This window comes from Notolepis coatsorum, assembly GCF_963971535.1.
Source record: "Notolepis coatsorum genome assembly, chromosome: 14".
Lineage (NCBI taxonomy): Eukaryota > Metazoa > Chordata > Actinopteri > Aulopiformes > Paralepididae > Notolepis > Notolepis coatsorum.
In genome coordinates, this window is record NC_140178.1 from 37,828,326 (window position 1) to 37,855,974 (window position 27,649).

General features: G+C 41.8%; 1 protein-coding gene across 2 annotated transcripts; it reads right to left on the reverse strand.

The window, feature by feature from the left end:
* Nucleotides 1–399: 399 nt before the first annotated feature.
* On the reverse strand, nucleotides 400–27,177 carry dnajc7 (DnaJ (Hsp40) homolog, subfamily C, member 7; the record flags this gene model as incomplete). Of its 2 annotated transcripts, none has more annotated exons than XM_084328782.1 (14): nucleotides 400–2,796; nucleotides 2,927–2,998; nucleotides 3,535–3,687; nucleotides 3,901–4,047; nucleotides 9,253–9,326; nucleotides 9,512–9,603; nucleotides 12,143–12,307; nucleotides 13,013–13,166; nucleotides 14,802–14,920; nucleotides 15,026–15,100; nucleotides 17,675–17,788; nucleotides 25,425–25,549; nucleotides 25,742–25,830; nucleotides 27,074–27,177. In XM_084328782.1, 14 exons carry the CDS (start codon nucleotides 27,175–27,177, stop codon nucleotides 2,759–2,761), a joined length of 1,521 nt encoding a protein of 506 aa, XP_084184908.1. In that variant the 3' UTR covers nucleotides 400–2,758. The 2 variants fall into 2 exon arrangements, with proteins under 2 accessions (XP_084184908.1, XP_084184909.1); XM_084328783.1 differs by having other exon boundaries at nucleotides 2,927–3,001; nucleotides 27,074–27,164.
* Nucleotides 27,178–27,649: the final 472 nt, after the last annotated feature.

Genomic DNA, 27,649 nt, shown 5'->3' on the forward strand with positions numbered 1-27,649 from the left:
ATTCACTCTCCTTCGAGGTTAGCTAACCCAATAAAAACTCTATTTCGGCGTAGACGCAAACAGTTACCCCCATCAATTGGTATCCTAGCAACCACACTAACAATGGTTTGGCAGACAAATAGCGCCCTCGTGCGTTGCAATAACTTGTTTCTAGCAAAGCCATCCAATCGCTATGGTCTGAAATAAAATATTTGCACTGTATTTATTTAGACAGACATTAACCTCGTTCCCAGTTTTATCTCCGTGAGATAGACAAAGAAATGACTCCAAATGTTGAATACAGTTCGAATAAATACAGATGTAACTACAGTGCAACTTATTGTGACAATACATTTGTACATTTGTAGACAGTAATCTTAAATAATACATTGCAGATCTTAGGGGAAACCCAGAGGAGACCAACTTTATTTACAGGTACATTGCTGATAACGTTCCATACCATATAGTCAAGAAGAGAACAGTTGTTTCACCTTGAGAGCAAAAACTATGACAGCAAAGATGAGGATGCCTTCCTTCTTCATTAATTAAGTGCACCAAGTGAACACTGCACTTCAAAATAATCATCATTGGGAAACTATTATTGTCAATGTTTCTTTTGCCTTTTATAAAAAACAAAACTGAATTCTCATGAGACTTGGGAGTCTTTTGCTCAGACATTACCATAATCACAACCATCAGTCTTACAGGGCAGTTGTATGACTACTTGAAAATTGTACTTTAAGAGAACCAGTACAATGACGTTAATTCAGTCAGATTAAGATAATTGTACTCTCAGAGCACAGCCAGCTCTCAGTATGTTGAGGGGGCACACACTCCTGTGAGTCTGTGACAGAGTTGGACAGAAAGTTGGACGATACTCCGCTGTCAAAACCTTTTTCACTTTTGCAGGCTGTGATGTACAGGCAGAGACAGTGCTGTGTAGGAGTGTGGAGGCGGCATGGCCCTCTGTTCATTAAAAGGATGATAAATTAGTATCATAATACATGAAGCTTTCAAATGTAAACACATTCATGGGAACAGTATGGTAGGTTGCTATGAGAGATGTCTTTGAACCACTGAAATTAACTATAGCAAACTAGTTTCATTACTCGTTTAGAGGATAGCCTTTAAAACTACAGACAACTGACAGAATAACTGATGGGCCAATCAGAGTAACCCAAGTAGATTATGCAAATCAGAGTAACCCAAGTAGATTATGCAAATCAGAGTAACCCAAGTAGATTATGCAAATCAGAGTAACCCAAGTAGATTATGCAATCTCTTCAGAAGCAGATGATATCTGAAACGGTTTGATTCTGTTGATATCTAAGGGGACAGAGATCATAGGGCTTTAGTCATAATTTTCACAACAGTTCTAACATTTTGAGCAATTTTACACCAACATACCTTCTGTTAAAATATGCAATTACATTTTTAATGTTGATTAATATTCACTGTCCCTTTTGCAAATAAACTTAAAAACACAAGTTTCATTGTACTGAATCTTTAAATTAACACAATTACAGATACAGTATAGGCCTATCCGCAGTGTTTAATAACTGAGACCAAAGCACTGCGATCAAGGAACACAGCGAGCATAACATTATTCATCTGCACAATATTTCATGATGCTGAATAAACAAAACTTAAATAATTTCCCTGAGTTTGTGCCAGAGGGAGACACATGATCGGTGTCTTTTCTTTTTCAATCTTTCACAAAGAGCACGAGTAAGGAAGAGCATCCTCATCTTATGCTAATGGCTCTATGAGACAGCGAATGTACATTAAATAGCAAATGTACATTAAATATACATGTTAAAATAAAGAGGGGGGGGAATACATCATCAACTATCTTCACAAATCAACACTTTACATTCCAGTAAAATGTACAATGTAGCAACTGGTGAATGGCACCATGGAACATAAAACCTGCATTGAGGAGAGTAAGGAGAGGGCGACGGCGCTTGCTCAACAAGCCAACATAGCTACACCTCCATAGTCATCGTCCTCCTGTGTTTAGGCTGTAACTTACTTTGTGTATAAGTCTTGGCTCCAGCAGGTGTGGGGGAAAAACAAAACAAAAGAAAAAAGCTAAAAATGTTATAGTTCCTATTAGCATGATGACAAGGAGACAGCTTTTAGTGAGAATTTATCCATAGCAGCTAATCGCCTTTGTGGGCAAGAATTTCAAAAGCGAAATTCAAAAGGTGCTAGGTTGCCTTTGTTTACATTCTTCCTTTAAACATCATCGGGCAATATATTAACTTTCATGCTGCGAACACCTCCTGGGCAGAAGGCTGAGGGGAGGTTGGATAACGGCATGCTTAATGCTCACTTCTACGTCAGTTTCCCCTGGGGGTGTCACCTCTCGTGGGGATGCCCCCAGCCCCCCCCCAAAAGCTTTGATAATATAGCTGCACAATCTCTCCTCAATCTCAAAATCCCTGGGGATTCTGTTGCTTCATTCGGCAAAATCACTATTGAAAATATGATCAATGTTGCTAGCCGTCGCTGACTTTCAAGTTTGTTTCATTTGAGAGAAGAAATTCTGAATCAAAAACCAGTAATGTCTATCAACGTCGTTTGAGCCTTCTTGGAATCTTTGCTATACTGGCTTTGTTTTGCGTGTCGTCGTTGGATAGTATTCATTCAGTCAATGGCATAGACGAGAGTCTGACTAGTAACAGTCAAATATGTTAAATAAGGGGTGGGTTGTTGATTTAAACTTGTTGAATAGAGTCCATGGTGTAGCAACAGTAGAAGTACTGGAATCCACCGATTAACCAAACTGGAAGAAGAAATTTCCAGGTCCAGATGCTGGAAGACAAAAACAAACAAATTGATCAACAATGCAAATTAATGTCTTTCCTGAATTGTAAGAATGTGAATTTCTTTGGAAAAGTAAGAAAAGCGCCGCTTCCCGCAGATTTTTTTGGTATATACATACATTGGTTCCCTTCGAAACTAAAGCCTCCTGGCCCTCCAAAGAATGCCTTGAAAATGTTGTTGGCATCAAAGTCTGCTGGAAATATAGAACAAAAACATAAGAACAAACAAGCAGAGAAATACATTTTCCTTAAAAAAGGAACACGGCAACATTATGGGAAATGCGCTTACAGTCGTCAAGTCTTCAGAGTCAGACAAGAAGATGGATACCAATTTCCTCTCTGTGCGTTCAGTAGCAAGCTATGCGGCTACCACTACTCTAGCTTAAAACTCCGGGAGAGGAGAATAGCTAGGCTAGTGGTCCGTATCCACATCCATTCATTTGTGCTAAATTAAGCTAGCTTGCAGCTGGATAGCTCCCTACTGAACACAGAGGAAATCGGTAACCACCTTCTCGTCCGACTCTGAAGACGGTAAGCATGTTTCCCATAATGTTGGCATGCTCCTTTAAGCAGGCAGTATTTTCTCACTACCACAACACTGAAGGATATCGACAGCGAGTAGTCATTCGGTTGCAACTTCCACAATATGTAAAAAAAAATATATATATATATATTTTGAATGTTGAACCCCAAGACCTCCCACAAAGAGGCTTCCTCAGCTGCTGACCTCCATTGTTCATCCCATCGTCCTCCAGATCCTGACCACTGTCATAGCGGGTCTTCTTCTTTGCGTCCGAGAGCACCGTGAACGCCTCGCCCACCTCCTTGAACTTCTTCTCCTCCTCCTTCTGCAGTTCAGCACTCGCGCTGCTGTGTCTGTCTGTAGAAAAAGAAAAGAAAGAAAAAGGCATCAACCAAACAGGGGCTCAAAGACTAAATAAAACGTAGGAGAGTAGAAGAGAAACTGCGAAGCATTCTCAAGTTGCACATGTGTTCCCTTTTTCAGTTTTCTAGGTAGCATGAGGATATCATTTATTTTAGGAGCATACACTAAAACCCTGTGTTAGGGTGAATGTCAGGTTGCGTCAGGCACCTGGGTGATGCATCAGGGCCCGCTTGCGGTAAGCCTTCTTGATCTCGTCCTCCGTGGCGTTCCTGTTCACCCCGAGGACCTTGTAGTAATCTTTCCGTTTACTCTTCTTCAACTCCAGCTGGGCGTTCTTCAGCATGTGCTTGTGCTCTGGGGGAGTGACGTGACAAAGAGACCGAAACCCAGGGTTACAATCAGTAGGAGGACCGGTGTGTCATCCAGGGGGCAGCAGGTAGCGTTTAGCACCAGAGATGTCATATACAATTGTATAGTATAGTTAGTAATAGCAAGTATAGCATAGGGACATAGAGTAAAACAGGATATTGTATAGTAGTGTACATAGGACCCAGTGCCTTTAATTCGTAGCTCAACATTGTATTGCATTTATCTCAGGACTTTTAACATGTCTATCTTATCACGTCTATTTTATTATCTTCTACTTATTTTATTTACTATTGTATTCTTGCACAATCGAAGCGGGTATGGCCACCCGCATTTCACTGTATGCCCTGGTATATATGTGATAAATAAACCTCTTGAATCTCATATACAATGAGTCATTGTATAATAATAGTGATGACACACACACACACACACACGATGTTACGAGGGTAGGTAAGTTAAGTTGAACCTTGATTAATCCCCATGGGGAAATTCGTCCTCTGCGTTTGACCCATTCTAACTGTTTAGGAGAAGTGGGGCAGCCACACACAGTGCGGCACCCGGGACAGACTCCAGTTGTACTGCCAGTACCTCGTTCAAGGGGCGACGGCAGGAAACCTAGCAGGCATGTCTTTTCATGGCGTGGGGGAGGAAAGCGGAGTACCCGGAGGAAACCCACGCAATCACGGTGAGAACATGCAAACTCCACACAGAAGGGTTTGAACCCAGGACCTTCTTGCTGTGAGGCAACGGTGCTAAACAAAGAGGACCAACTAAAATCTTGGCAGCAGAGGGTGCTAGAGTAGAGGCACACTTAAGGTCCTCCCATAGTCGAGCGGAACGTACACGGAGCAGACTCCCGCGGACCCAAAGGGTACTCAAAGCAGACCAAAAGCAGACTCCAAGTGCGAAGCTCCTATTTTCTGATGCGCGGACGTCCGCGGCGCCCACTTGGTGTCACACAAAACGCTGCTCTGAGTCTTTGTTGACCATGACCTGCATTAAATGTGACACAGCGCGAGGAGAGTTTGAGATTTGCCCTTGACGCCATCGCCATCTTGTGGTAAAAACGATGGCACAGTTTGAGTGGCCTCACATACCACCGTCTCTGCTTTTTCTCCCGCAAAGCCAGTAAACAGAGGAGCTCTTCTTCATCATCTGATAATGACGCCATAACAGAAGTGTAAACAGCGTGAAAGAATTGTGGGAAATGTAGTAAACTGGCGCGAGACATGTAGGAAATTGGTCCGTGGAGGTCCGCTGAGGTACGATCGACTATGAAAGCTCAATGAGTCCAGTGGACCTCCGCGGAGTCCAGTCCGTGTACAGTCCGCTCGACTATGGGAGCACCTTTAGTGTAGAATGGATTGCAGTCACTGGAAGGCTTACACTAAATCGCCATTTATGACCAACAAGAGAGATTTCTGGGGGATCTTTTTTTACACATATAAACCGGTATATATATATATAGCAATGGCTAATAACATATATTTGAAATGTAGCATATTCTCTTGAGAAAAAAATGTGTCACATGATGAGACAATGACATGCTCTGCTAAACTGATTTACAGTGTCAAACCGGCAATACAACCTTTTCCAATAGAGGACAAAATTCCTCTGATGGGAGAGATCGACAATTATTGTACACACATGTACATTTAACGACATATCCAGTGCTAAAGTCTCAAAACGTTATTCCAACTATGAACATGGAGGTAACACTCCTCTACTAACGTTCGACTCACCCAGTCGGCTATTAGCACAATTACCGTACTTTTCGCACTATAAGCCGCACCTGAATATAAGCCGCAGCAGCTAAATTGAATGATGTGTACATATATAAGCCGCACTGGACTATAAGCCGCAGGTGTTTTAATGTTTAATTACCATATGTATTTAGCACTGGGACACAATACTGTCGGACAAATAACAAGAATTAACTCATTTACAAGTTGTATTAAGTTTAGCAAATAAGGGAACAGATAAATAACATTTCAATGCAGTCAAAAAAGCAATATTTAGATTTTTACATTTTCGGGTTTGGTCACATCGAGTCACATATAAGCCGCACCGTTATATAAGCCGCAGGGTCGAAAAATGGGGGAAAAAGCCGCGGCTTATAGTCCGAAAAGTACGGTAAGCTAGCTAGCTATTGAATACACAACGTCACCAGCTGAAATCTTTATCTATAATTACCAGCACTACAACTAATGTTAGAGAGAAGCTATAAGTCCTACACCAATGTGATCTATCAAAACAGCCTGTCAATAAAATGGTAAATGGCTGCATTTATATAGCGCTTTTATCCAAAGCGCTTTACAATTTGTTCCTCACATTTGACCCATTCACTCACACATTCACACACCGATGGCGGAGGCAACCATGCAAGGTGCCAACCTGCACATCGGGAGCAATTAGGGGTTAAGTGTCTTGCTCAAGGACACTTCGACACGCTGCCTGGGAGGAGCGGGAACCTCCGGATTACCTTCAATGAGTCTTCAATGCAGCCAACATACACACACACACACAACCAACAAGCTGTGCCTGGGCTAAACTAGAGGGAGACAGACAAAGTGTGCCAGAAAAGTTACCCTACTTTGTGTCAGCCTCTTGGTAAGCGAGGGTCATGACGTTAGCTTATTATACTCTATAAATACCTATAAACTCTTACCTGTCTGAAGCAAAGACGGATGATATTCCATCCATGGCTGGCTATTCCTCCCTGCCAGCGTCTGTACCAGGCGCCTCTGCACCACAGCAGACTCAATGGACTTGAACCCCATCTCTACACCTGACCTCACTAAACTCACCAGAGAGTTGGACGACAGTAGCGCCAGTTTCGGCTTGAGACACTGGGAGAGAGCGTAACACATGCAGAGGTTCACGCCCACTCCCCCAGATCCCCTCCCTGCTGAACAGGCATCCGACCAACCAACCAGTAGGAGTCACTGTTGCGATGACCAGGACGCGTGTAGCTTATTCCCAGCGGAAGAGTGCGTCGCGTGCTTGCGCGTTTTCTCTGATTGGCCATGACGCCCATGTGACCACTGCAGCGCGAGAGAGCTGCAGCGCGGAAATAGGCTGTCTATTGCCATTCTCTAAGACAAACTCTAACCTTAACCAGCTCCTTAACAGCGCCTAAACTTAACCCTTCTAACCTTAACCAACTCCAAAACAATGCCTAACCTTAACCATGCCTAACCTTAACCATAACCAACTCCGAAAGAATATTGCCATTCTCTAAGACAAACTCTAACCTTAACCAGCTCCTTAACAGCGCCTAAACTTAACCCTTCTAACCTTAACCAACTCCGAAACAATGCCTAACCGTAACCTTAAGTTAACATGCCTAAACTTAACCGGCGAAAGAATGCACGTTAAAAAAAAGAAGAAAAAAAAAATTGAAGGGATTCGAACTTGTCACCAACAGACCGCAGGACCGCAGTGCTGCCAGTTGAGCTAAGCGTCGAATGAAAAACATCAGGGATTACGGCTACATAATGCCGCAAGCCGTGGGGCGTGTCGCAGCCAATCAGGGAAAACGCGGAAGCACTCGGCAGCACTCTTCCGCTGGGAATAAGCTATAGGCGACCAGGACGCGTGAATATTAAAGGCAACAAACTTGTGTTCGGCTTTTCTCTGATTGGCCGCGCCCCCACGCGCAGGCAAGCGGCAGTCGTCCCACGTCCCAAATGAAATCCAAGGAGCAAGCGAGCGGCAGCGCGGGCAACCAACTTGTGTACCAACGCACTTGTGTTGGGCTGCTGTTCCAACGCACTTGTGTTGGGCTGCTGTTCCAACCAACTTGTGTTCAGCTGCGGTAGCAGTGGAGCGCTATGAAATGCGCTGAACTAGAAAGCGTAACGTTATTATGTTTCGCGTTTTTAACAACCAACTACCAGATTCACTAGTGTATAAACAAAGCCCATACAGTTATGAAATGCACTGAACTAGAAAGCGTAACGTTATTATGTTTCGCGTTTTATTATGTTTCCGTTTTTAACAACCAACTACCAGATTCACTCGTGTATAAACAAAGCCCATACAGTTATGAAATGCGCTGAACTAGAAAGCGTAACGTTATTATGTTTCGCGTTTTTAACAACCAACTACCAGATTCACTCGTGTATCAATATTCCAATGTACAGTGTAAAATGTGTGTGTGTCCCATGATATTGTCAGATGGCGCAAAATACAATAGTGAGTGAGAAATATATCTCCAGTGATAAAACCCAGTGCTCTATGTCTCTATGATACACAGCGTGGATGGGCTTTCAGAGGGAGAGGCATGACTTCGCGACAGCCATATTAGACACTCACTGTACATCAGTGTGGAACTGTAACGTTATATGTTATTTCGCCCGTGGAGGCTGCTGAGCCTGAAGCGCCAGCGGGGCGACGCGGTGGTTTATCCCCGGCTTCCGTGCGCCACCCGCGGCTTGACTCGGTTCAGCTCCAGCAGCAGCAGCGGCCGTTCCTCCGTTGTAGAAGCCCTTCAATGACAGCGCTCTCATATTTTGCGAATGCATAAACTATATCTTAAATTATGGCTATGTGTCTAATATGGCTGTCGCTTATCAATGACTTCGCGACAGCCATATTAGACACATCGCCATAATTTAAGATATAGTTTATGCATTCGCAAATATGAGAGCTCTGTCATTGAAGTGGGTGGTGGCAGCATTACTAACAGTAGCGATTTTTATTGTTTTGTCATGACCAAACATAATCCCAACATAGATAGGAGGTGTACTGTATGTCAAATGTCGGTCATGTGGTGGAAGAGTTTAGTACAGTCACACAACAGAACACCGCTGTAGTACAGTCACACAACAGAACACCGCTGGTTCGACCAGCGCTTCTGCCGCGTCTCTCTTGCCGCAAGGGCGTGTGCTAGTGGATTGATTGATTGGCCGTGTGGCCAATCAGAGAAATGCTGAACACAAGTTGGTTGCCTTTAATATTCACGCGACCAGGACTCGTAGCCCCACTGGCTTCCCACCTGTGAACACTGACAATTGTGTTGTTGGGACGACTGACCAAGCCGGTGGTAGTTTACATTATTATTCCACTGGCGCTAATAATCTGAGCGTTCCATTGAGGGAATTACTGTATTGGGAAGCCCTGTAGTGAGGAAACGTCTGCACTTAGGGGAGTGGTGGCTTGGTCACACCGGGAGGGACTGATCCTTACCTTTAGTCTTCTCCGTCTGGTAGACCTTCTCATAGTCCCGAACTGCCTCCTCATACTGCTCTGTCTCCATGTAGCTGAACAGCACAAACACATTGCACATCTGAGTGTCACAATCAATGTATACAAAGAAGATGAGGCAGTTGACAGTCAGACTCCGTCTCTACATAATCATATATATAGCCTTAAAAAATAACTACCGGTATATATATATATACACAACCATGTGCCTCTACTGAGACGTGAGAATTCCTGAACGTACCATTGTGCTCTCCGTAAATAGGGCTTGATGTAGGTCTCATCCAGTTTAATTGCCTTTGTGCAGTCTTCAATGGCCTGATCTAGTTTTTTCAGCTTTCAAGGAAAGAAGAGAGAAAAAAAAGATTGATAGTGCAAGGAGGAAGACAGAGAGAGAGAGAGAGAGAGAGAGAGAGAGAGAGAGAGAGAGAGAGAGAGAGAGAGAGAGAGAGAGAGAGAGAGAGAGAGAGAGAGAGAGAGAGAGAAGATGTTGGCCTAGTTCTGTTGGTGAGACAGAGGAAACAATGTGCAGCAGAGTGGCAAAAACATCACAGCTAAAAATACACCCTGTAAGAGGGGCAGAGGAACCATGTCTGTGTGTGCCGGTGTAAACCTATAGGCACGTGCGAGAGGGTGCGTTTACATTTTTTTTGGAGAAAAGGTGCCGTCTCTGTTGCGACAGACCAAGGATGGCCTACATTGGCTCAAATTAAGTATATTAAGTCCACTAACTCTTCCAGAATGTTTGTGAATCCCTGAAGAATTTAGTTCTTGAAGAGACATATAGGCCTAATAGATTCTACTAAGGCTGAGACGATATGCCATTTGGAAGAATCGATAAATCGGGACAAAATTATCGATAAATATCGATTTTTTTTATTATTATTATAAATGTAAAATATATATATATATATTAAAAAAAATTATTTAAAATATTATTATCACACCCATGCGAACTAACGTTAAATAATATATTTCTTTCTTTTTTAACTCATTGACTGCCAGCTATTAGACAGGGCCCGTCATAGCAATGCCACGCTTTAAAAGATAGGAGTGCGTCACCTTGTTTGTAGAGCTATAACTATATTCTATATTATAGCTATGGATTGATTGATTGATTGAAAACTTTATTAACAGATTGCAGAATGGGTACAGTACAGTACAGCTCAATACATACAATTGTTAAGGGGATGCAGACCAGAGAAAGACTTTCGTCTTGTTTATATCAGGGTCCCCCATTTTCAATTCATCATAACATATATGACATACACGACATACAGATAGACAGTACTACTACATCTATACATTTATGACATACCAGATTTGCAAATACAGTACTGTTTGTGATACAAAAAGAGTCCATAAAAGAGAGTATATACATTTGACGTAGAAACTGTACATTGGAGGAGGTTGGGTAGGTGGGGTGGGGGTGGGACTGTACATTGGAGGTGGTTGGGTGGGTGGGGGACACTGTACAACTGTACAAGCAAAACTGTACATTGGAATACAGTATGGCCCATTTGACATCACCTATCTATCGTTCAATATGTGAAAAAGAATACATTTGTCCATCAATACGTTCCCGTGTTATACCGTGGTGAATATAAGTATGGTTTTAGAGCGGTCAGGGGTAATTCCCGAAATGCTGAGTTATAGCCTTATATGTCAATTCTACTATAAACGTTGCCGTTTCTTGCCTGTACACGCTACTATTCCCAAATAGTGGGGGGGGGGGGGGGGGTCGTTTTTTGATGCTTTGATCGTCACCAACGGCATACGTTGTGGAGTAACGTTACACATACACGTTGCGATTGAGGTGAAGACATGGTTGGATCAACGCAGGATTGATATCATATAGTCCTTACCTTCACTAGGATGTACCCCAAAAAGAATATTCCAATTATCTGATCGCAATTCCAAGTATTGGTGTCCATCGTGTCGCCAACATAATCCACCACACATCATGCATCGGGAGCATTTGACGCTCCTCAATCCGACAAAGAAAAGTGAGACCGGAGACATTTGGCCATTACACAGGCCAAGATACAAGGTTACAAAGGGTGCTCGATACCGCCGTCTAGCTGGATGCGGCCGGTATTGCACTTTGGCAATCTCAGACTCATTCCCTATGGTAACACCAAGGTCACTGGATGAATAATGAATAAAAATATTGAATAAAAGAATAAACGACCAAAACCCGAGATATCTTGGGTCTGGCAGCCAACGCATGTTGAGTTAACCCGACTTATCTCGGGTTTGGCAATTAATGTGTTAAGAAAAAAAGTATTCAAAACTTAAAAAACGATAAGTGTTGCTACTTATCGATTTCACGCAGTTATCGATAAGTGGTCTCAGCCTTAGATTCTACACATCTACACATGGCCTAACTGATCTGGCCCAGAGTGATAGTGGACAGCTTTTATGTCATGCACGTCATTCACCCAGCGAGTGTGAATATGGTCAATGGCGAGCGAGAAATATATACATAACATCTCGACAACAACATCCGGTAGAACACCATTAGTCCATTACCATTACATTCTGAGCCGTGTTTATAAGTTAGCTAAGTATTTAAGTTCGCTATTGCCTATTTGAAGAGTCAGTGTTAGGCCAATATCACAGTGGATGCACGATGTTAACTCTCATCACGTGAGCTAAATCGAGCTAAATCACTGCTCCTTCCCTTTAAAGCCTGTGACACTTCTCATCCAACTATGACACCTCGTCCCATTACACATCTTCAGTCAAACCTTCAAAAGCTTGGTTGTGTCCGAAATCGTACAAATACTTTCACCTACGGTATCATAACCGAACATCTCCTGTAGGCAATCCACCAATAAATTAATTGTATTTCTATTGTGTTCCCGTGGCTCACCTTAGATCCAACAGTGCCTCTATTACAGAACAGCTTGGCGTTGGTCTTGATGTTGTTGGGGTCTATTGTCAGTGCTTCAGAGTACAGCTCATAGGCCGCTTCATAGTTGCCATCCTTGAAGGCCTTATTCCCGTCCTCCTTCTTGGCTTTGAGTGCTTTGGCATTCTGGGAAGATGAGATATAGCAATTAGGGATGGGCAAAACTCACATAATTACTATTCGATAGTCACTGGGAACTATTTGAATACTAATCGCACACACACACACACACACACACACACACACACACACACACACAAGCTAGTTGGCTGCTGTCATTGCTAACAGCTAGATATTTGCGAGTCGGACCCCCAGGCTAGTTCTTTGCTGGAACAAAAGCATTCATTCCAAAAGTTACATCACCGACGCTTGGAATGTGTGACATCACTGACGCTTGGAATGTGTGACATGGCAAACATCTCTTTTCTGTTCTCCCAGCTGTTAACAGACTGTTGTGCTACCTGGCTAGCTAGCGAGCTGTAACCAGCATGCCATTAAGCAGTGTAACAGTTAATAGGGTACCCTCTCAATACATTACACCGTGTAGGTGCTGAGACAAAACAATATTTGCATAAACTATTCAATTCTTTATAATTTAACAACTATTTGAATATTCAAAAATGACTCCAGGTCATCAGTAAACCACAATACAGTCATGTGATGGAGGGACCCGCACTGTGGCAAAGAGCCACACAAGCCCTCGTCAGCATCGAGAACCTAGAGTTCAGATTTCAAAACAACGTCGGCGCTCACGGCAGGTTATTTGCTAATGAAAGAAACGGTACGCGGTTGCGATGTGGGTTTCGGCTCGAATGTAATAAGATGACTCACTCTGCAGGCAAGGCGAGCCTTCTCGTGGTCAGGGGCCATGCGCAGCGCCTGCACAAAGAACTGGACCGCCTTGTCGATGCAGTCCTCGTAGTACAGACAGAGGCCTCGGACATACAGAGCGTCCCCATTGGTGGAATCCATTCGCAGGATGTCACTAAGGGGAGGGGGCAGAGGAACAAGTCAAATATAAAAGATTAAAAACACAGCCTACAAATACATTTGCACTGCAGTAATCTAAGATGACAAAATAAGTGTGATTGGCTCATAGTACTACTTATACACCTGCATACAACTCTGTATGATAGCATGTACAGTAATGCTGTATATGCCATATATATATATATATATATATATACATACATACATACTAGTGGTGGGACTCGATACACTTTTTTTATCTAATGAATTCGAGACTTTATAGTTAATTAATCGAAATTAATCACATTTTAATCGCATATCAATATTTGATGCGACAAGCAACATTTTTCAATTCAAAAGAATTTTGGTACACGAGTGAATCAATGAATATACATTATACATACGTTTAAGCAGCAAAATCCTGCATTAGCTACTACACAGACCAACAGATCAATGCAATTTTAGGAATAATATATATATAGCGCAAAGGACCTTTTGTAAACTGAAGCACTTTCGAGGTAAAAGTAAAACGCAGTACTTTCAAGTACATTCCAGAACAGTTGACCATTGGGGGGGGGAAAAAACTCTTGATTGATTTTTTTTATGAACAAACCAGACTAAGAATAAAAGTAATTTGCGATTTATTATACTTTATACTTATAGCACATGCATGAGTCTGGTCTCCTTTGAAAGGTAACAATAAAGAAAAATCATCATGCATACTTTTTTTTAACTTTTAATTCTTTCTGTAGTTAATTAATCGAAATGAATGCGATAAAGTACCAGCCCTAATATATACACACACACACTCTGTCTGTACGTATACCTGCATAAACCTTTTTATATATCTCTAGATACTATAACGTCACGGTGACCAATTGCAGCCACTCTTATTGTCTGGGACCAAATACGGCCACGCCCCACTCCCAGCAAAAAGTGGGAATCTCTAGAATGGGTTTGGGGCGGCGCTGTATACGGAAGTAGCTCTCAAGGTGACGATTAGACAACACTTTTTTGTTGTCAGTAGATGGCAGCATTGGTTTAAAATTAAAGGCTGAAAATGTTGAGAACTACAACACTGCATTTCCCAAGAGCGTTAGCACAGGTTGCAGGTCACTGGGATGTGTCTATATTCTCCGACGTGATCTGAACAGCGTTAAACTAATACTGCGACCTCGGTATAGCGACCGTGAATGGCCAACTAATTATCTTAACAAAAGTGCGCTGGTAGCGTTACATATGTTGTCTAAAGGGGGACATATGGTACAATTTAAGATTCTAATGATAATCGGCATATAAAGGACAAGATAAAGCATCGTTAATTTGTAAGAAACCTCAATGAAAACGGCGCAGGGTGCTATTGTTATGAAAATGTGATCGAATCCTATAAAAATGTGGACGCATTTGGCCTATGTTCCGTTACATATTCCTTACCTACTCTTTCTCTGCTGGCCAGTATGACTACCATCTGTGTCTTTATACCCGTTTAATCTCCAGTACATTGTATATTACTATTGCACTTTACCGTTACATTTGCACTCTGGTTGGATGGCAAACTTATTTTCGTTGTACTGTATTTGTGTTGTATAATGACAATTAATTTGAATCTAAAGTCAGGGTGTGAAGTATTTTCCAACTGTGCCACATTCACCTGGCTACAGTCTGGGCCTCAGGGTAGCGGCCCAGCATCGTTAAACACTCTGCTTTCAGCACCTTGAACCGGTGGCAGGCGGTGGCCGACTCTAAGGCACGGTCCATACAAAAGACAACCTGGAAGAGACCAGACATAAAGATCCATCGCATCAAGCGTACACACACACGTCGACATTCGACGCAAACAAAATAATTGGATCAAAATCCAGGACAATAGCTTACCATTCTAAAGTCACGCTTCTCAAATCCGATCTCGGCCATCTTCTCGTACTCTAGGATTGATTCTGTGTTCTTCAGCTGAGAATAGAATTTATAGTGAGAATTAAAAAAAGAGCTGTGGTAGCTGAATCACGGCATTGCTTAAAAAGGAGCACTTCACCGATTTTCAACCTTAATCCTATTGTGAGGAGGACGTGTGATAATCAGATATGTAACTCACCACCGTGTTCCGTCTCTTGAGAGCTCAGCCCCATCGACACCCCTGGAAATTCCTCCGGGTGAAATTACAGTGTCATAGGCATAGCAGCATGGGGGGGGGGGGGGGGGTTACGGGTAGAATAGGTAGTAGTAATAATAATAGAACAAACTGCAGTAGTAGTAGTGAACAGTAGTGAGTGACAGGGTTCAATCAGACAGTAGTAATCGTGATGATTGTATACATGGTCCAAACACACAGAGTCTGTGCAAGAGAGCAGACCTCTAGCGAACTGTAGACACCATCTCCTTTCCTCGAGTTGAAGATACGTAGTTGAGGAAATAGTGTCTGCAGTTCTCTAGAGGTCTGCTCTCCTCTCGTGACGTCACCCGGGGGAATATCTCAATGCGGCTGAGTGAGAGACGGCACACGTCAGTGAGTTACATGTCCGATTATCACATATTTACATTTAGTCATTTAGCTGATGCTTTTGTCCAAAGCAACTTACAAATTCTGTACAACAAGTCAGCAGGAGGGGTACAACTCTGGCAGTTAAGGGTAAGTAACATTGTTTGTCAAACTTTGCAATATTGAAACACACAGATCATTCAAACACACTTTCAAAACATGGTTAAGAAATAACTACACATGTGAACTAGGGGTGGGAATCACCAGAGACCTCACGATAGTATCGCGATACTAAATATATCGTGATATTTTGCGATATCTTTTTTTAAATTTAATTTATTATCTTTTTCAACTGCAAAGTAAAACGGTCAACATGTTTTATCTAATAAAATAAAGTTCAGTCTGTTCATCTCACTTAAATCATTTTTATTGCAGAACATGGTATTTTCTCAAGCAGACAGATGTAAACACTGTAATCTGTGTTGCATGTACCTGACAAACTGAACTGTTTGTATTACAGTCATATTCCAACTTAACTGAATGCACATGTGTGTGTGTGTGGACTACTGTACTATTACAGGTATTGAAATGAACAATGCAACTTCCTTATACAAAAGATTATAATAATAATAATAATTAAAAAATGTTTTATGAATAATTAAATATCGATACTTGGCGTCCCTGTATCGATACAGTATCGCCACGCAAAGTATCACGATACTACTACGTATCGATTTCCCCCCCCCACCCCTACATGTGAACACAATAGCCCTGCAGAACTCCAACCCTATATGCTTGCCTGTACCGAATATGTAGTATTATTGTTAGTTTGTACATTGTCTGTACATGTCTGCTGTATATATTTAGCATGATGTGTTTTTTAACCTGTTCTTAATTAACTGTATGCCATATTGTTATGCCTTCTTTTTTTTTGCTGCTTTTAACACCAGGCCCAGGGACAACAGTAGAAAATTTGCTTTGGCTAACACTGTCTCACACATTTACCGTAATTCCTCTAATAGTAACCGGGTCTCAAATACAAGCCGGGTCTCTATTAATGGCCGGGTGCGCTCTTGAGCTAAGCAATTATAAGCCGGCCTCCTAATACAAGCCGGGTTACTAATATACTGAGCTGCATACTGAGCTAGTTACTTGATTTCACTTTGAAAACGTTGAAATGACCAGTGACCACCTGTAATTGCACTGTTCCGCTACAGTTGAAACAAATACAAGCCGGGGTTACTATTAGAGGAATTACGGTACTTTTATGTTCATTAATGTGTGCTGTCCCTGTTCAAATAAAAATTTAACTGAAACTTGAGTGCTACAGTCTTAGACATAGTAGTAAACATATTAGCACAATATATAGTAATAAAGGCAAGGTAGATTACTTAGTAGCAAAGTGCATATTAGTAAAAGACAGTACGAAGGTTAGTAGTTCGTTTAATTTCAGCATTTGATCGTCCCGACTGTGGTGGGATGTTCATTCCACTATTGTCACACATCCTCCTCACAACAGAACAATAGGATTAAGGTTGAAAATCGGCAAAGTGCTCCTTTAACAGATGCTGTTGTTCTTCATTACAACATCATGACAGGGCTGGACTAAATTGCAAGGTATCAGTAGAGATGGAAATATATGCATTACTCAAATACAATACAAGTGCTGTTACTCATCTAGAAAAAGTGTAAAAACTAAAATCTGGCTAAAAAGGAGTTATTCAAGTACTTCAGTGGTTCTTTCGTGGTCTTTGCAAATGTTTTGAAATGGCCTTTTTCTCATCTCATTGGTGCTCACTATTCCTATGTATAAAAATAAAACTCAAAACTAAATAAATGTAAAAGTATTAGCTGTGGAAAATACTCAGAATATTACTCAAAAAACCCAACCCAATAATGGGTAATTGCGATTAGTTCTTTCCACCTCTGAGATTCAGTTTACTGTGCATCGATAGTATTTGCTTACAGAGCGGGTCCGACAGTAAATAATCAACCACAAGTTTTCAGGGCATTCTCTCTCCTGCTCTCCCAGACAGTGGCTGACTCACCTCCTGGTGGACCTGGCCGTTGTCTGGCTCCAGCTCCAGAACCCTCTGGAAACAACGACTGGCAGCCATTGCATTGCCGAGTGACAGGTGGCACTTCCCCTCTCGTAGGTGGCCCTGTGGGAAGATTAAAGAGGTTTATTCATCACATACATACACAAGACATAGTGAAATGAAGGTGGCCATGCCCGCTTCGATTGTGCAAAAAATACAAATAATAATAATAATAGAATAAAATATAATAGAAATAAAATAGACATGATAAAAATAAAGATAAAATACAAAAGGCAATGGGTCTCATTCCCGAACGAAGTTACGACAAAAAATTTCGTCTTAGCCAGATTTCGGCCCATTTAAGACATATTAGGGCTGAGAGTGGGAGTCCCCAAATGTTCCCGAGATCAGATTTGATCGTGGCTGAGAGCAGATTTAAGAGTGCTAAGGAGCACTCTTAAATCTGCTCTCAGCCACGATCAAATCTCATGATTGATTGACTAATTTAAAATGTCATTATAACTTGACAGACTGTTCTCATAGGGATTCCTTCACGTCAACGCTACAGGCCTCCTTGGAATTAATTACTTAATCATAATTAAAATAAATATGACAATATTTGTACGATAAGAAATTACGCATTTAATGTCGGAAGAATAAATAATATGGATTCATCTGATCACAGGGCAGCTGGATTAACCATATCTGAACCAGCTATTTTGGACAAATGTATAATTACTTTAATTACTCAGATATTCAAACACAATTATGCAATTATTGTGAAATGATTGAAAATAATAATTATTTAATGCCTTCTGTGGAATTTGTATTTCTTATTTGTTACACATCTGTTTTAATGATTAATTATATACATTTGAAAGAATGCAGGTCAACATGCAATGTATCCCATTGATTGGTGTACAATGGGACAGACCTTTGTTTGATTGATTAATTGAAAACTTTATTAACAGATTGCAGAATGGGTACAGTACAGTACAGCTCAATTACTAAGGGGATTTCGTCTTGTTTACATCAGGGTCCCCCATTTTCAATTCATCATAACACATATTAGGGCTGGGCGATATAACGATAACGATAAATATCGCGATATATTTAAATAATCGATATCGAATATCGAAATAAAAAAAATAAAAAAATCGTTTTTTTTTTTTTTTTACCTGCAACAGGGCAGTTTTAAAACCAGAGACAGTGGACAGACTTGTCTTTCTTGCCTGCAACTTAAAGTAATGGCTTTGCTTGTCCAAATGACAATACTGACCAAATTCAGATTTCTTTTTCTCTTGTCCATTTATTTTGTTTGCTTTCTAATTTAAAATACATTTTGAAACCGTCTGTACACAGTAGGCTATGTGTGCTAGCAGAACTAGACTCCAGTCACGAGTCACAGTGCACATGTGTGGTGGTTTGTCCACCAAAAAAGCGCCAAAAGATCGAAAATAAACTAGCAGAGCCAGAACTGTTCAACTCCTCTGGAGCCACAGCCAGCAGAGAAGCCGGTTTACTTTAGCTTTTAAACCAGCTGCAGCCTGAGAACTGGAGTGTGAGGGGATGTAACACTAAAGATGGCGGCAATGACAAAGAATTGCTGCAAAATAAACATACATCTGTTGTTAAAAAAAAAAAAAAAAAAAAAAAATTATACTTATAACAATTCGATAATTATCGATATCGAGAAATAAAATAAAATAATCATATCGTTATCGCGATATGATTTTTTTCCATATCGCCCAGCCCTAACACATATGACACACACGACACAGATAGACAGTACTGCTACATCTATACATTTATGACATACCAGATTTGCAAATACAGTACTTAGGTTAGTTGTAACGTTAGTTTAGGTTCGTGTTAACGTTAGATAATGTACAAAATAAACGTTTTCCGCTGCTATAGACGTCGCTCTTTTATTTTGAAACCCCCCAGAAAGGAAGTCATTGCTCTCGTTATCTGCTTGATTGTCCGGTTGCTGGTTAGCTCCGAGCGTTAGTAGTATTATTATCAATACCAGCCATTGGATACTGTTTTCTAAATTGGGGAGGCTTTTAATCGTCAAGGTAAGAGGATTTCAAGTCATGGTATCTATAAACTTCAATCGGTTCGGATCTTTTGAATGAATGAGAATGTAAACAAACACGCCGTCACGTTGAAATCACTGGCTGCGCTCATACAGTAGTGGTTGGGCAAGTATATTTGCTTATAAAACGTAATTGTCTAATTCAATTATTTTTTATTTCTCCACGTGGTGAATACACAGGTCACAACATGTTTACATGAACGTTTTGGAGTTGTATTTGGAGTGTATTCAGCAATCTGTTAATAAACTTTTCAATCAATCAATCAAACTATACACAGTAAGGGAACGTCGGGCTCCGGCCCCTACTCACTTCCAGTGATGAAGCTAAGCTATGCTAACGGAGCGTCTGTTCCCAAAGCTAAATGCACGCACAGAGACAAAAAAGGTATGTATCTTCTTGTCTAACTCCAGGGAAGATGTTAAATAAGCTTTGATTGATTGATTGATTGAAAACTTTATTAACAGATTGTAGAATGGGTACAATACAGTACAGCTCAATACACACAATTGTTAAGGGGATGCAGACCAGAGAAAGACTTTCGTCTTGTTTACATCAGGGTCCCCCATTTTCAATTCATCAGGACATATATGACATACATGACATACAGATAGTCAGTACTGCTACATCTATACATTTATGACATACCAGATTTGCAAATACAGTACTGTTTGTGATACAGAAGGAGTCAAGAAAAGGGAGTATATACATTTGACGTAGAAACTGTACATTGGAGGAGGTTGTGTGGGGGGGGGCTGGGTACATTGGGATATTGACAACCATACTGGGTAATTTACATTGGAGGTGGTTGGGGGGGGGGGGGCGGGGGGCACACTGTATAAACAAGTAATACTGTACATTGAGGGGGGGGGGGGAGGAGACACTGTACAAACAAACAAAATTGTACATTGAACTATTGACAAAACCATACTAGGTAAATGACTGTACATTGGAGGGGGTTGGGTTAGGATATTTACAGGGGCCAGTGTTGAATTGCAGTCTCCCGTAGGTGTCCCTTGAGAGAGGTTTTGAAAGTGGGTAGTGATCCACATTCCTTTACAGCTTTGGGTAGGGCGTTCCACATTGATGTGGCATAATTGCGAAACGTGTTTAGTCCCTTATTTGAGCCGAATCTGGGTTTAACATGATTTGTGGAGCTCCCTCTGGTGTTGTGATCGTGGTATTCACTGACCTTTGGGAAGTATTTTGACATGTACATGGGTACCTTGGTCGTGTAGTGTATCTTGTAGACCAGGCCCATTGCAAGTTGTTGTACTCTGTCGTCTACTCTAAGCCATCCTAGGTTGTCAAAGTGGGCAGGGGTGAGGTGGGTTCTAGGAGTAAGGTCAAGCAGTAGTCTGACCAGTTTGTTTTGAGATGTTTGTAATTTTGTTTTTAGCGCCTTTGAGGTGCTTTGGTACCATGAGGTGCAAGCATAGTCGTAGTACCCCTGAATGAGTGCTCCTGCCAGAGTCTTCAGGGTGTTCTTGTTTACCAGAGAGGAGATCCGGTACAAGAATCGAGTTCGTTGGTTGACTTTTTTTATTACATTGGATGCCATTTTGTCACAGGAGAGATTAGCCTCTAGGATGGAACCCAGGTAGGTAATTTCATCTTTCCTTGTGACAATATTGTCACCCACTGTAACTGAGAAGCCGTCGGTCTTGCTGAGTTTGTTATTTGAACCGAAGAGAATGGACTCTGTTTTGCCCATGTGTAATGATAGTTTGTTATCAGCGAGCCATATGCAGATTCTGCCTAGTTCCGAGCTGAGGGTTTTTTCAACCTGTAACTTGTTCTTGTCAGAGACCAGCAGGGCTGAGTCGTCCGCAAACAGGAACAAGTTGCAGTCACAAGCTGACGACATGTCATTTGCATAAATTAGGAACAGTAGCGGTCCTAGTATGCTTCCTTGTGGAACACCACAGCTCACTGTGGTGAGCTAATTTCCCAAAATGTTGGCGTTTTCCTTTAAGACATAATACAGCACGTTCAGGACTCAGAGTGAACTTGTCATTGATTATGTCTCAGTGGTTCCAAGATAAGTCTTCAAGAATATATCTTTGAAACATTTTCGGGAATGAGACCCAATGAGTCCTATGTACACTTTCTATACAATATTACAGTTCTGCCCTATGTCACTATGCTATCCTAACTATACAAAAACATCCAGTAATGTTTTACTTTCCTTTCCTTTAAAGTGACCTCTTCTCATGCGATTAAAGTGACCTGTGGTGTTTGTGTATGAGAGTGCAGATGTGTGGTGTGTGTGTTCATGTGTGCTTGTGTGTGTAGAGATCAGTGTTCAATGTTCTGATGGCCTGGGGGAAGAAGCTGAGCCTGAGATGACTAACTGGGCCCCGTTCCCCATACGTGGCTAACTGAGTTAGCCGGATAATCTTCAGGATAACTTGACATAAGTCAAGCTTTTCGGTTCCACAAAGCAGGTTTGGCTAAATCACTATGGCAACAGATTGAAAAATTTGAACCTGCTCCAGCGCAGGTTTAGTTAAGTTAGCTGGATACGCCGGCCACTCCCTCTGGAAAAAATGCCAGCTCCCTTCCTCAGAGATTCCATTATACCATTCTGAATAATGTTTTTGTGCTTAGTTTTTCTAGAGGGGTCACGAGATGATTTCCAGAATGTATTGATTTCATAGAATGTGTGAAATAGGCCTATAATTAAAAACAATTAAAATACATTAAACTGGTAAAAGAAATGCTTTTGAAATGTAAAATAATAGACCTAAAATGCTGATAATAAAATCATATTTAGCCTATAGATTTCCTACATACTGCACAACACCTGTTTGAGCTGCGGGATGAGGCACGGTTGTTTCTGATGGAGAATGCGTCCTAGCTCACTGCCCACCTCCGATGCCGACTGGATCAATTGAGGGGGAATACGCACAGCTATCCGCCATTTGGATCTACCTACCTATTCGAAAAAACATTCTCTGCACTGACTTATATAAAAAATAAGTACAGATCACATCTGAATGTGGAGGATGATCTCTGAGTCGCTGTCTCCAAAATTAAACCCAGACTGGACTTGTGCTTCAAGCATAGTGCCTATCCATCTCATTAGGTGAGTTGAACATTAGCCTTCTAAATGAAACGTGCTATATGTATTCATTTTATGGTTGTTTGATTATTGTGTTATTTTGTGTAGTTATTGTGCATGTTAAAAGCCTCCAATGCATGTGTGTGCGTGTGAACGTTTGCATGTTTCAACCACCTCCTATAATATTTGGGGGTTGCGGTTCTCTGACACAGTTATTTCAGGGGGTCGCGGCCTTAACACTTTGGGAACCATGCATTTATAAAGTACATGATACCTACGCGCATACAGTACATATATCCCCATAAGTATCTATTAATTCGTATCAATTAGATATTCTTTGGGCTTGTTTTTATCTACTTATTCTGAAAGAGTTGAAGTAATTATTTTCGCTAGCAAGATCTCATTCGATTATTCATTCCATTAAGCCTACTGCCCGCAGGCACTTAAAGAAATATAATCTGATTGATTGGGGTAATGAGGGACTTAAAAATTAGCCTATAGATATGCATTTAACTTGTCTGCGATATCTTCCCATTAGAAAAGCATGGTTTCGGGGATCGTCATCTGCTGCCTTTTCAACTGAGGCGGCCACGCGCAATTATCCTGAGTACTCAAGTCTGGTTCGAATTAACAAGAGTGTTTGAGACCCAATCAGCCTTCAAGAAACCGAGATAGCCTGACATCAATCATCGGGTTAATTTAAGCTGGCTAATAGGACTTTTGATCGACTTAGTTGAACCAGGTACGGGTAACGGGGCCACGGTCATATTCTGGAATGACAACACAGGAGCAACGTAAACATATCAATAGCCCTGAATGTTTCAACTTGGCCTCGTACATTCAAAATGGTATCCCAACAGAAGCCTTGCATGGAATGTTTGTGTAGTTCTCGGTCTTCCAACATGGCTGCCTGTAACATAGCATTGTTCTGTGCATGGCAATGGGACACAACGGTTGCTAATATGTGTTGAAATATATCAATAAAAACTATTTGGCGTCTTATTACTGGATCTTGTAAACAAGTCACAGTAGAACAGTAATATCATGTTTACTTAACATTGTTACTACACCACTGCACAGAAATTAGGCATTGTCTTTTTGAACGTGGCTACCAGTGTTACATGTTGGAAAAAAGAGAACTACACAAAACATTGTTTACCTTTATTTATTCATCTTTTTCAGCAACTCATACAGTTCCCCACACTCACACCAAAAACCACACGGAATTGTGTCACACTGTTCGCCTTCCGTTGTCAAGAAATGCTGCCTTCTTGGTCAAAGTTGAAATGAGTTCAGTGTGCCGACATTCAAATAAAAATAAAAGTTATCAAAAGTGTTATCAATACTTAGTCAGACAACATTATACACCTAAAGTGTCTGTGTGGACAGCAGATCTATCAGTAGCAGCACAGAGTTTCACTTTCACTTAAGACCGCAGATTTAACTTGACGCAAAGGAGAGAAAGGAGGCTCAAGAGACAACATGACAGGTTACAAATGGCAGAGGATTTGACAATATCTCAGATCCAAACCCTGCACCAGACCAGCAACAGTATTTTTGCACAATGTGCTATATGCTACATTGATCCATCGTTGAGTAAAATGCCCGTGTCGCTGGTAACACCGGTGTTGTCATGAGTCATGAGTTTATTAGTCATGGGAAATTTCACATCACCGCGGCAACCGTACGTGGGAGCAGCCGAGATGATTTCAGCCGATGATCAGTGAATGTGATTGACTGAACTCCAAGCAGCATCATATCCAACACTGGCCAGCATTTCCCCAGCATGCGAAGGAACTTGGCCAAACACCAGTCTGACCGCCTCATTATTACTGTTGGCCAATAAGCAGCTCCACCGCAGAAGTTGGGGGTTAAGTGTCTTGCTCACTTTAACGGTGGGTATCGAGGGTGGGGATAGAGTTACATTATTTCCGCTGCCAGTCTGGGGGATTGAACCATCGACCTTCTCGTCAGTCACAACAAGCCTGCATCTCCAACCTTTACAGGGCCAGCACACTGGACGCGGAAGTGGCGCGAATGGATTGGCAGCCAGTTTCCTTTCGGCGCCCCTGTTAATGGATTAGACGCCACAGCCGGCGCGCGGTCTGCAACTATAGTTTTGGCTTCTGGTCTATTTTCAGCCTGAGTGAATCGGATATATATTAGATTAGAAAACCATCAAAACTGAATAAACAAACATGTTATTAAAGTTTTACTATGTTAATTGTATATCAGTGAAGGTACATATGAAGGGTAGGATGTGCTTTATCAATTATATAAATGCTGTCCATTTGTGGTGAGGAGAGGAAGGAAAGCAGAGAAAGAAGGACACACACACACAGAGGGGAGGGGTTGTGGGACAGTGAGTGGAGAGACTGAGAAAATAGAGAGGAACAGCTTAAGGAGAAAGACACTTTCTCTCTCTGGTCCGAGACAGGTAAAAAACAGAGACAGAACGGTTTAAAATCATGGATTAAAATGTCCAAAAGTTACCAAGCTCTTGATTTTTAACCCATGATAAATATCAGCTCTACCTGTGATTATAACAGAGCAGCGGGGCAGACTGGCGCATGGGGGATCTCTCCTCAAACTACAGTACCTTCATGAAGTTGTCGTCTAGTCGCACAGCCTGCTGGGAGTCCTCCAGCGCTTCTCTGAAGCGATACAGCATCATCAGCGTGGCTGCCCGGTTTCCATAGTAACTTGTGTTCTTGGGACACGTGTCTGAGGGAAGCCATTAACATCATATTGATACCAAATCACTAATCACAAGATAGAACCTCAATATCCATTTCCTTTACAGAATGGTAAAACAATAACACCAAACTGCACAACAAAGACCAGTCAAAATGGAATTTACAAATTACATTGACTTTTGTATTTTTTAATTATTATTACATTAAATGTAATCATTACCTATGGCCTTGGTATAGTAATTGAATGCTTCAGAGTAGTCCTTCTTGATATAATAGGCATTGCCTTGTTCTTTATAGCTCTCCGCTTCCCTGAATCAAAGTCCAAACAAAGAAAACATTTATGCAGAAACAATACACAACTTGAGAATATGAAGGGAGTTACTGCAACACTGTTAATGGAACATAGAAAGAGATATTGGGATCTTTGGAACACACTCTTGTCTTAGCTCGTCTCACAGAGAGATAACGTCGCTAGCTAACTCCTTCTGACAAAGTTACAATCTACTTTCGTTACACACAGTAGGACGGAGGTCAGCAAGGGGTCAATCAGTCATCCAAGTGAAACTAAATGGGTTGCCCACCATTTTGATCATACATCATGCTCAGGTTGGGATTCCTATGAGAAAAATGGCCACCATGTGAATATGGTCAATTGAAAGCAAAAGCATGGAGATGTCTTTCATCTTTCTTCTCTTATGGTTGTAAACATTGACTAAAATGTACCGGTATGCGTTTTTTAGTTATGAAGTTCACAAAGGCATGCCAGTAGCCTGTTTTCTATTTAGAGGTCAAACTCTTCAAAAAAAATCTATGTGCATGCGGCCAAATGAGTGTGGTCATTCTGCCTTTAACTGACACAACATGTTCTTCACATGCACAGCTAGTTGTTTGTGTACAGTAATGTCGGTGGAACAGGACTCTTGTGGATCCGGTTACCTTCACAGGGTGCGTGTCTAAAAACGTGAAGGGGGAGTGTGTGGATGGAAGGGGGGGCTCTTACGCAGAGGTTCCACATCTAGCTAAACATAGAGCGAGCCCACACACCAGCAGCACAGGGGTGTCTGCTGCTCCAATCAAACTCCTGGATATGCTGTGGCAGTCACAGCACAGAGAGGGAGGAGAGGCAGGAACACATGACACCATGGTGACCATTGGTGGTGTGGTGGTGGGCAACTGCGATTGCTTTTTTTGGAAGCCTCAACATGCTTCACTGTGACATCACGACCAACCCGTTTGGCAAACGGCGTATGAGTGACATGTACCGTTAGCACTGGGTAGCAAATTATTAACTGCTATATCACTAATATACAAAAAGCTATTGACTCAAGGCAGTAATCAACGGTTAGATAGCCGAGTATCAAATGTTGGCTATGTGATGTGATGACTGGTCATGCAGCAGCTAAAGTGGAGGACGACTACCCTTAGCTACGGGTAGCTTGTTAGCTTGGATTGTGCGACAAAGAATAACGCAGTCCAGAACTTCAGAATGCAATGACAGCAGCTGAGTTTGTTGTCAATTTTACATCTACATCGTTGCTTTAATCGTACATACCTCTCCGCCTCCTCGTCAACGAGCAAGTCCATCTCAGAGTCCATGATCACATCATTACAGTCCACCGTCGCCATTTTGCTGATACAGGGGAGGGGCGGGGCCATGTGTGTCCAGGCTAGAGGCTCCGCCTCTCCGGGAGGTCTGCTCTGCGGAGGAGTAGGGTATATCTGCAGAGCCGCAAGCCCAACGTCTGGGCGGGACTTCGGGGCTTGTACTCTGTTTGACTGTGCGTGGGCGGAGCGTCGACAGGCACGTGCACACATAGAGGCCAAGGGGTGCTTGAGCACCTGCCTTTTTTAGCCTCATCAAAAAAGTGCCCTTTTTGAAAATAAAATAATTTTTTTTTACCGTTATGCATATAGACTGCCCTTCCAACTGAAAAAATGTCAGGATAGAATCAAAATATTAGGTAAAGAGAGAGAGATGCCCCATATTCCATTGCAGTTTGCACGGCTTCTTCACCGTGCCTCTCCGCGGACCTATATATTTTATGCATAGCGTGGGTGGTGATGATGATGATAGAAACCGCTGTGGCGCATACAGTTGAATGCTGGTATTACACTCATTGAGGGATTT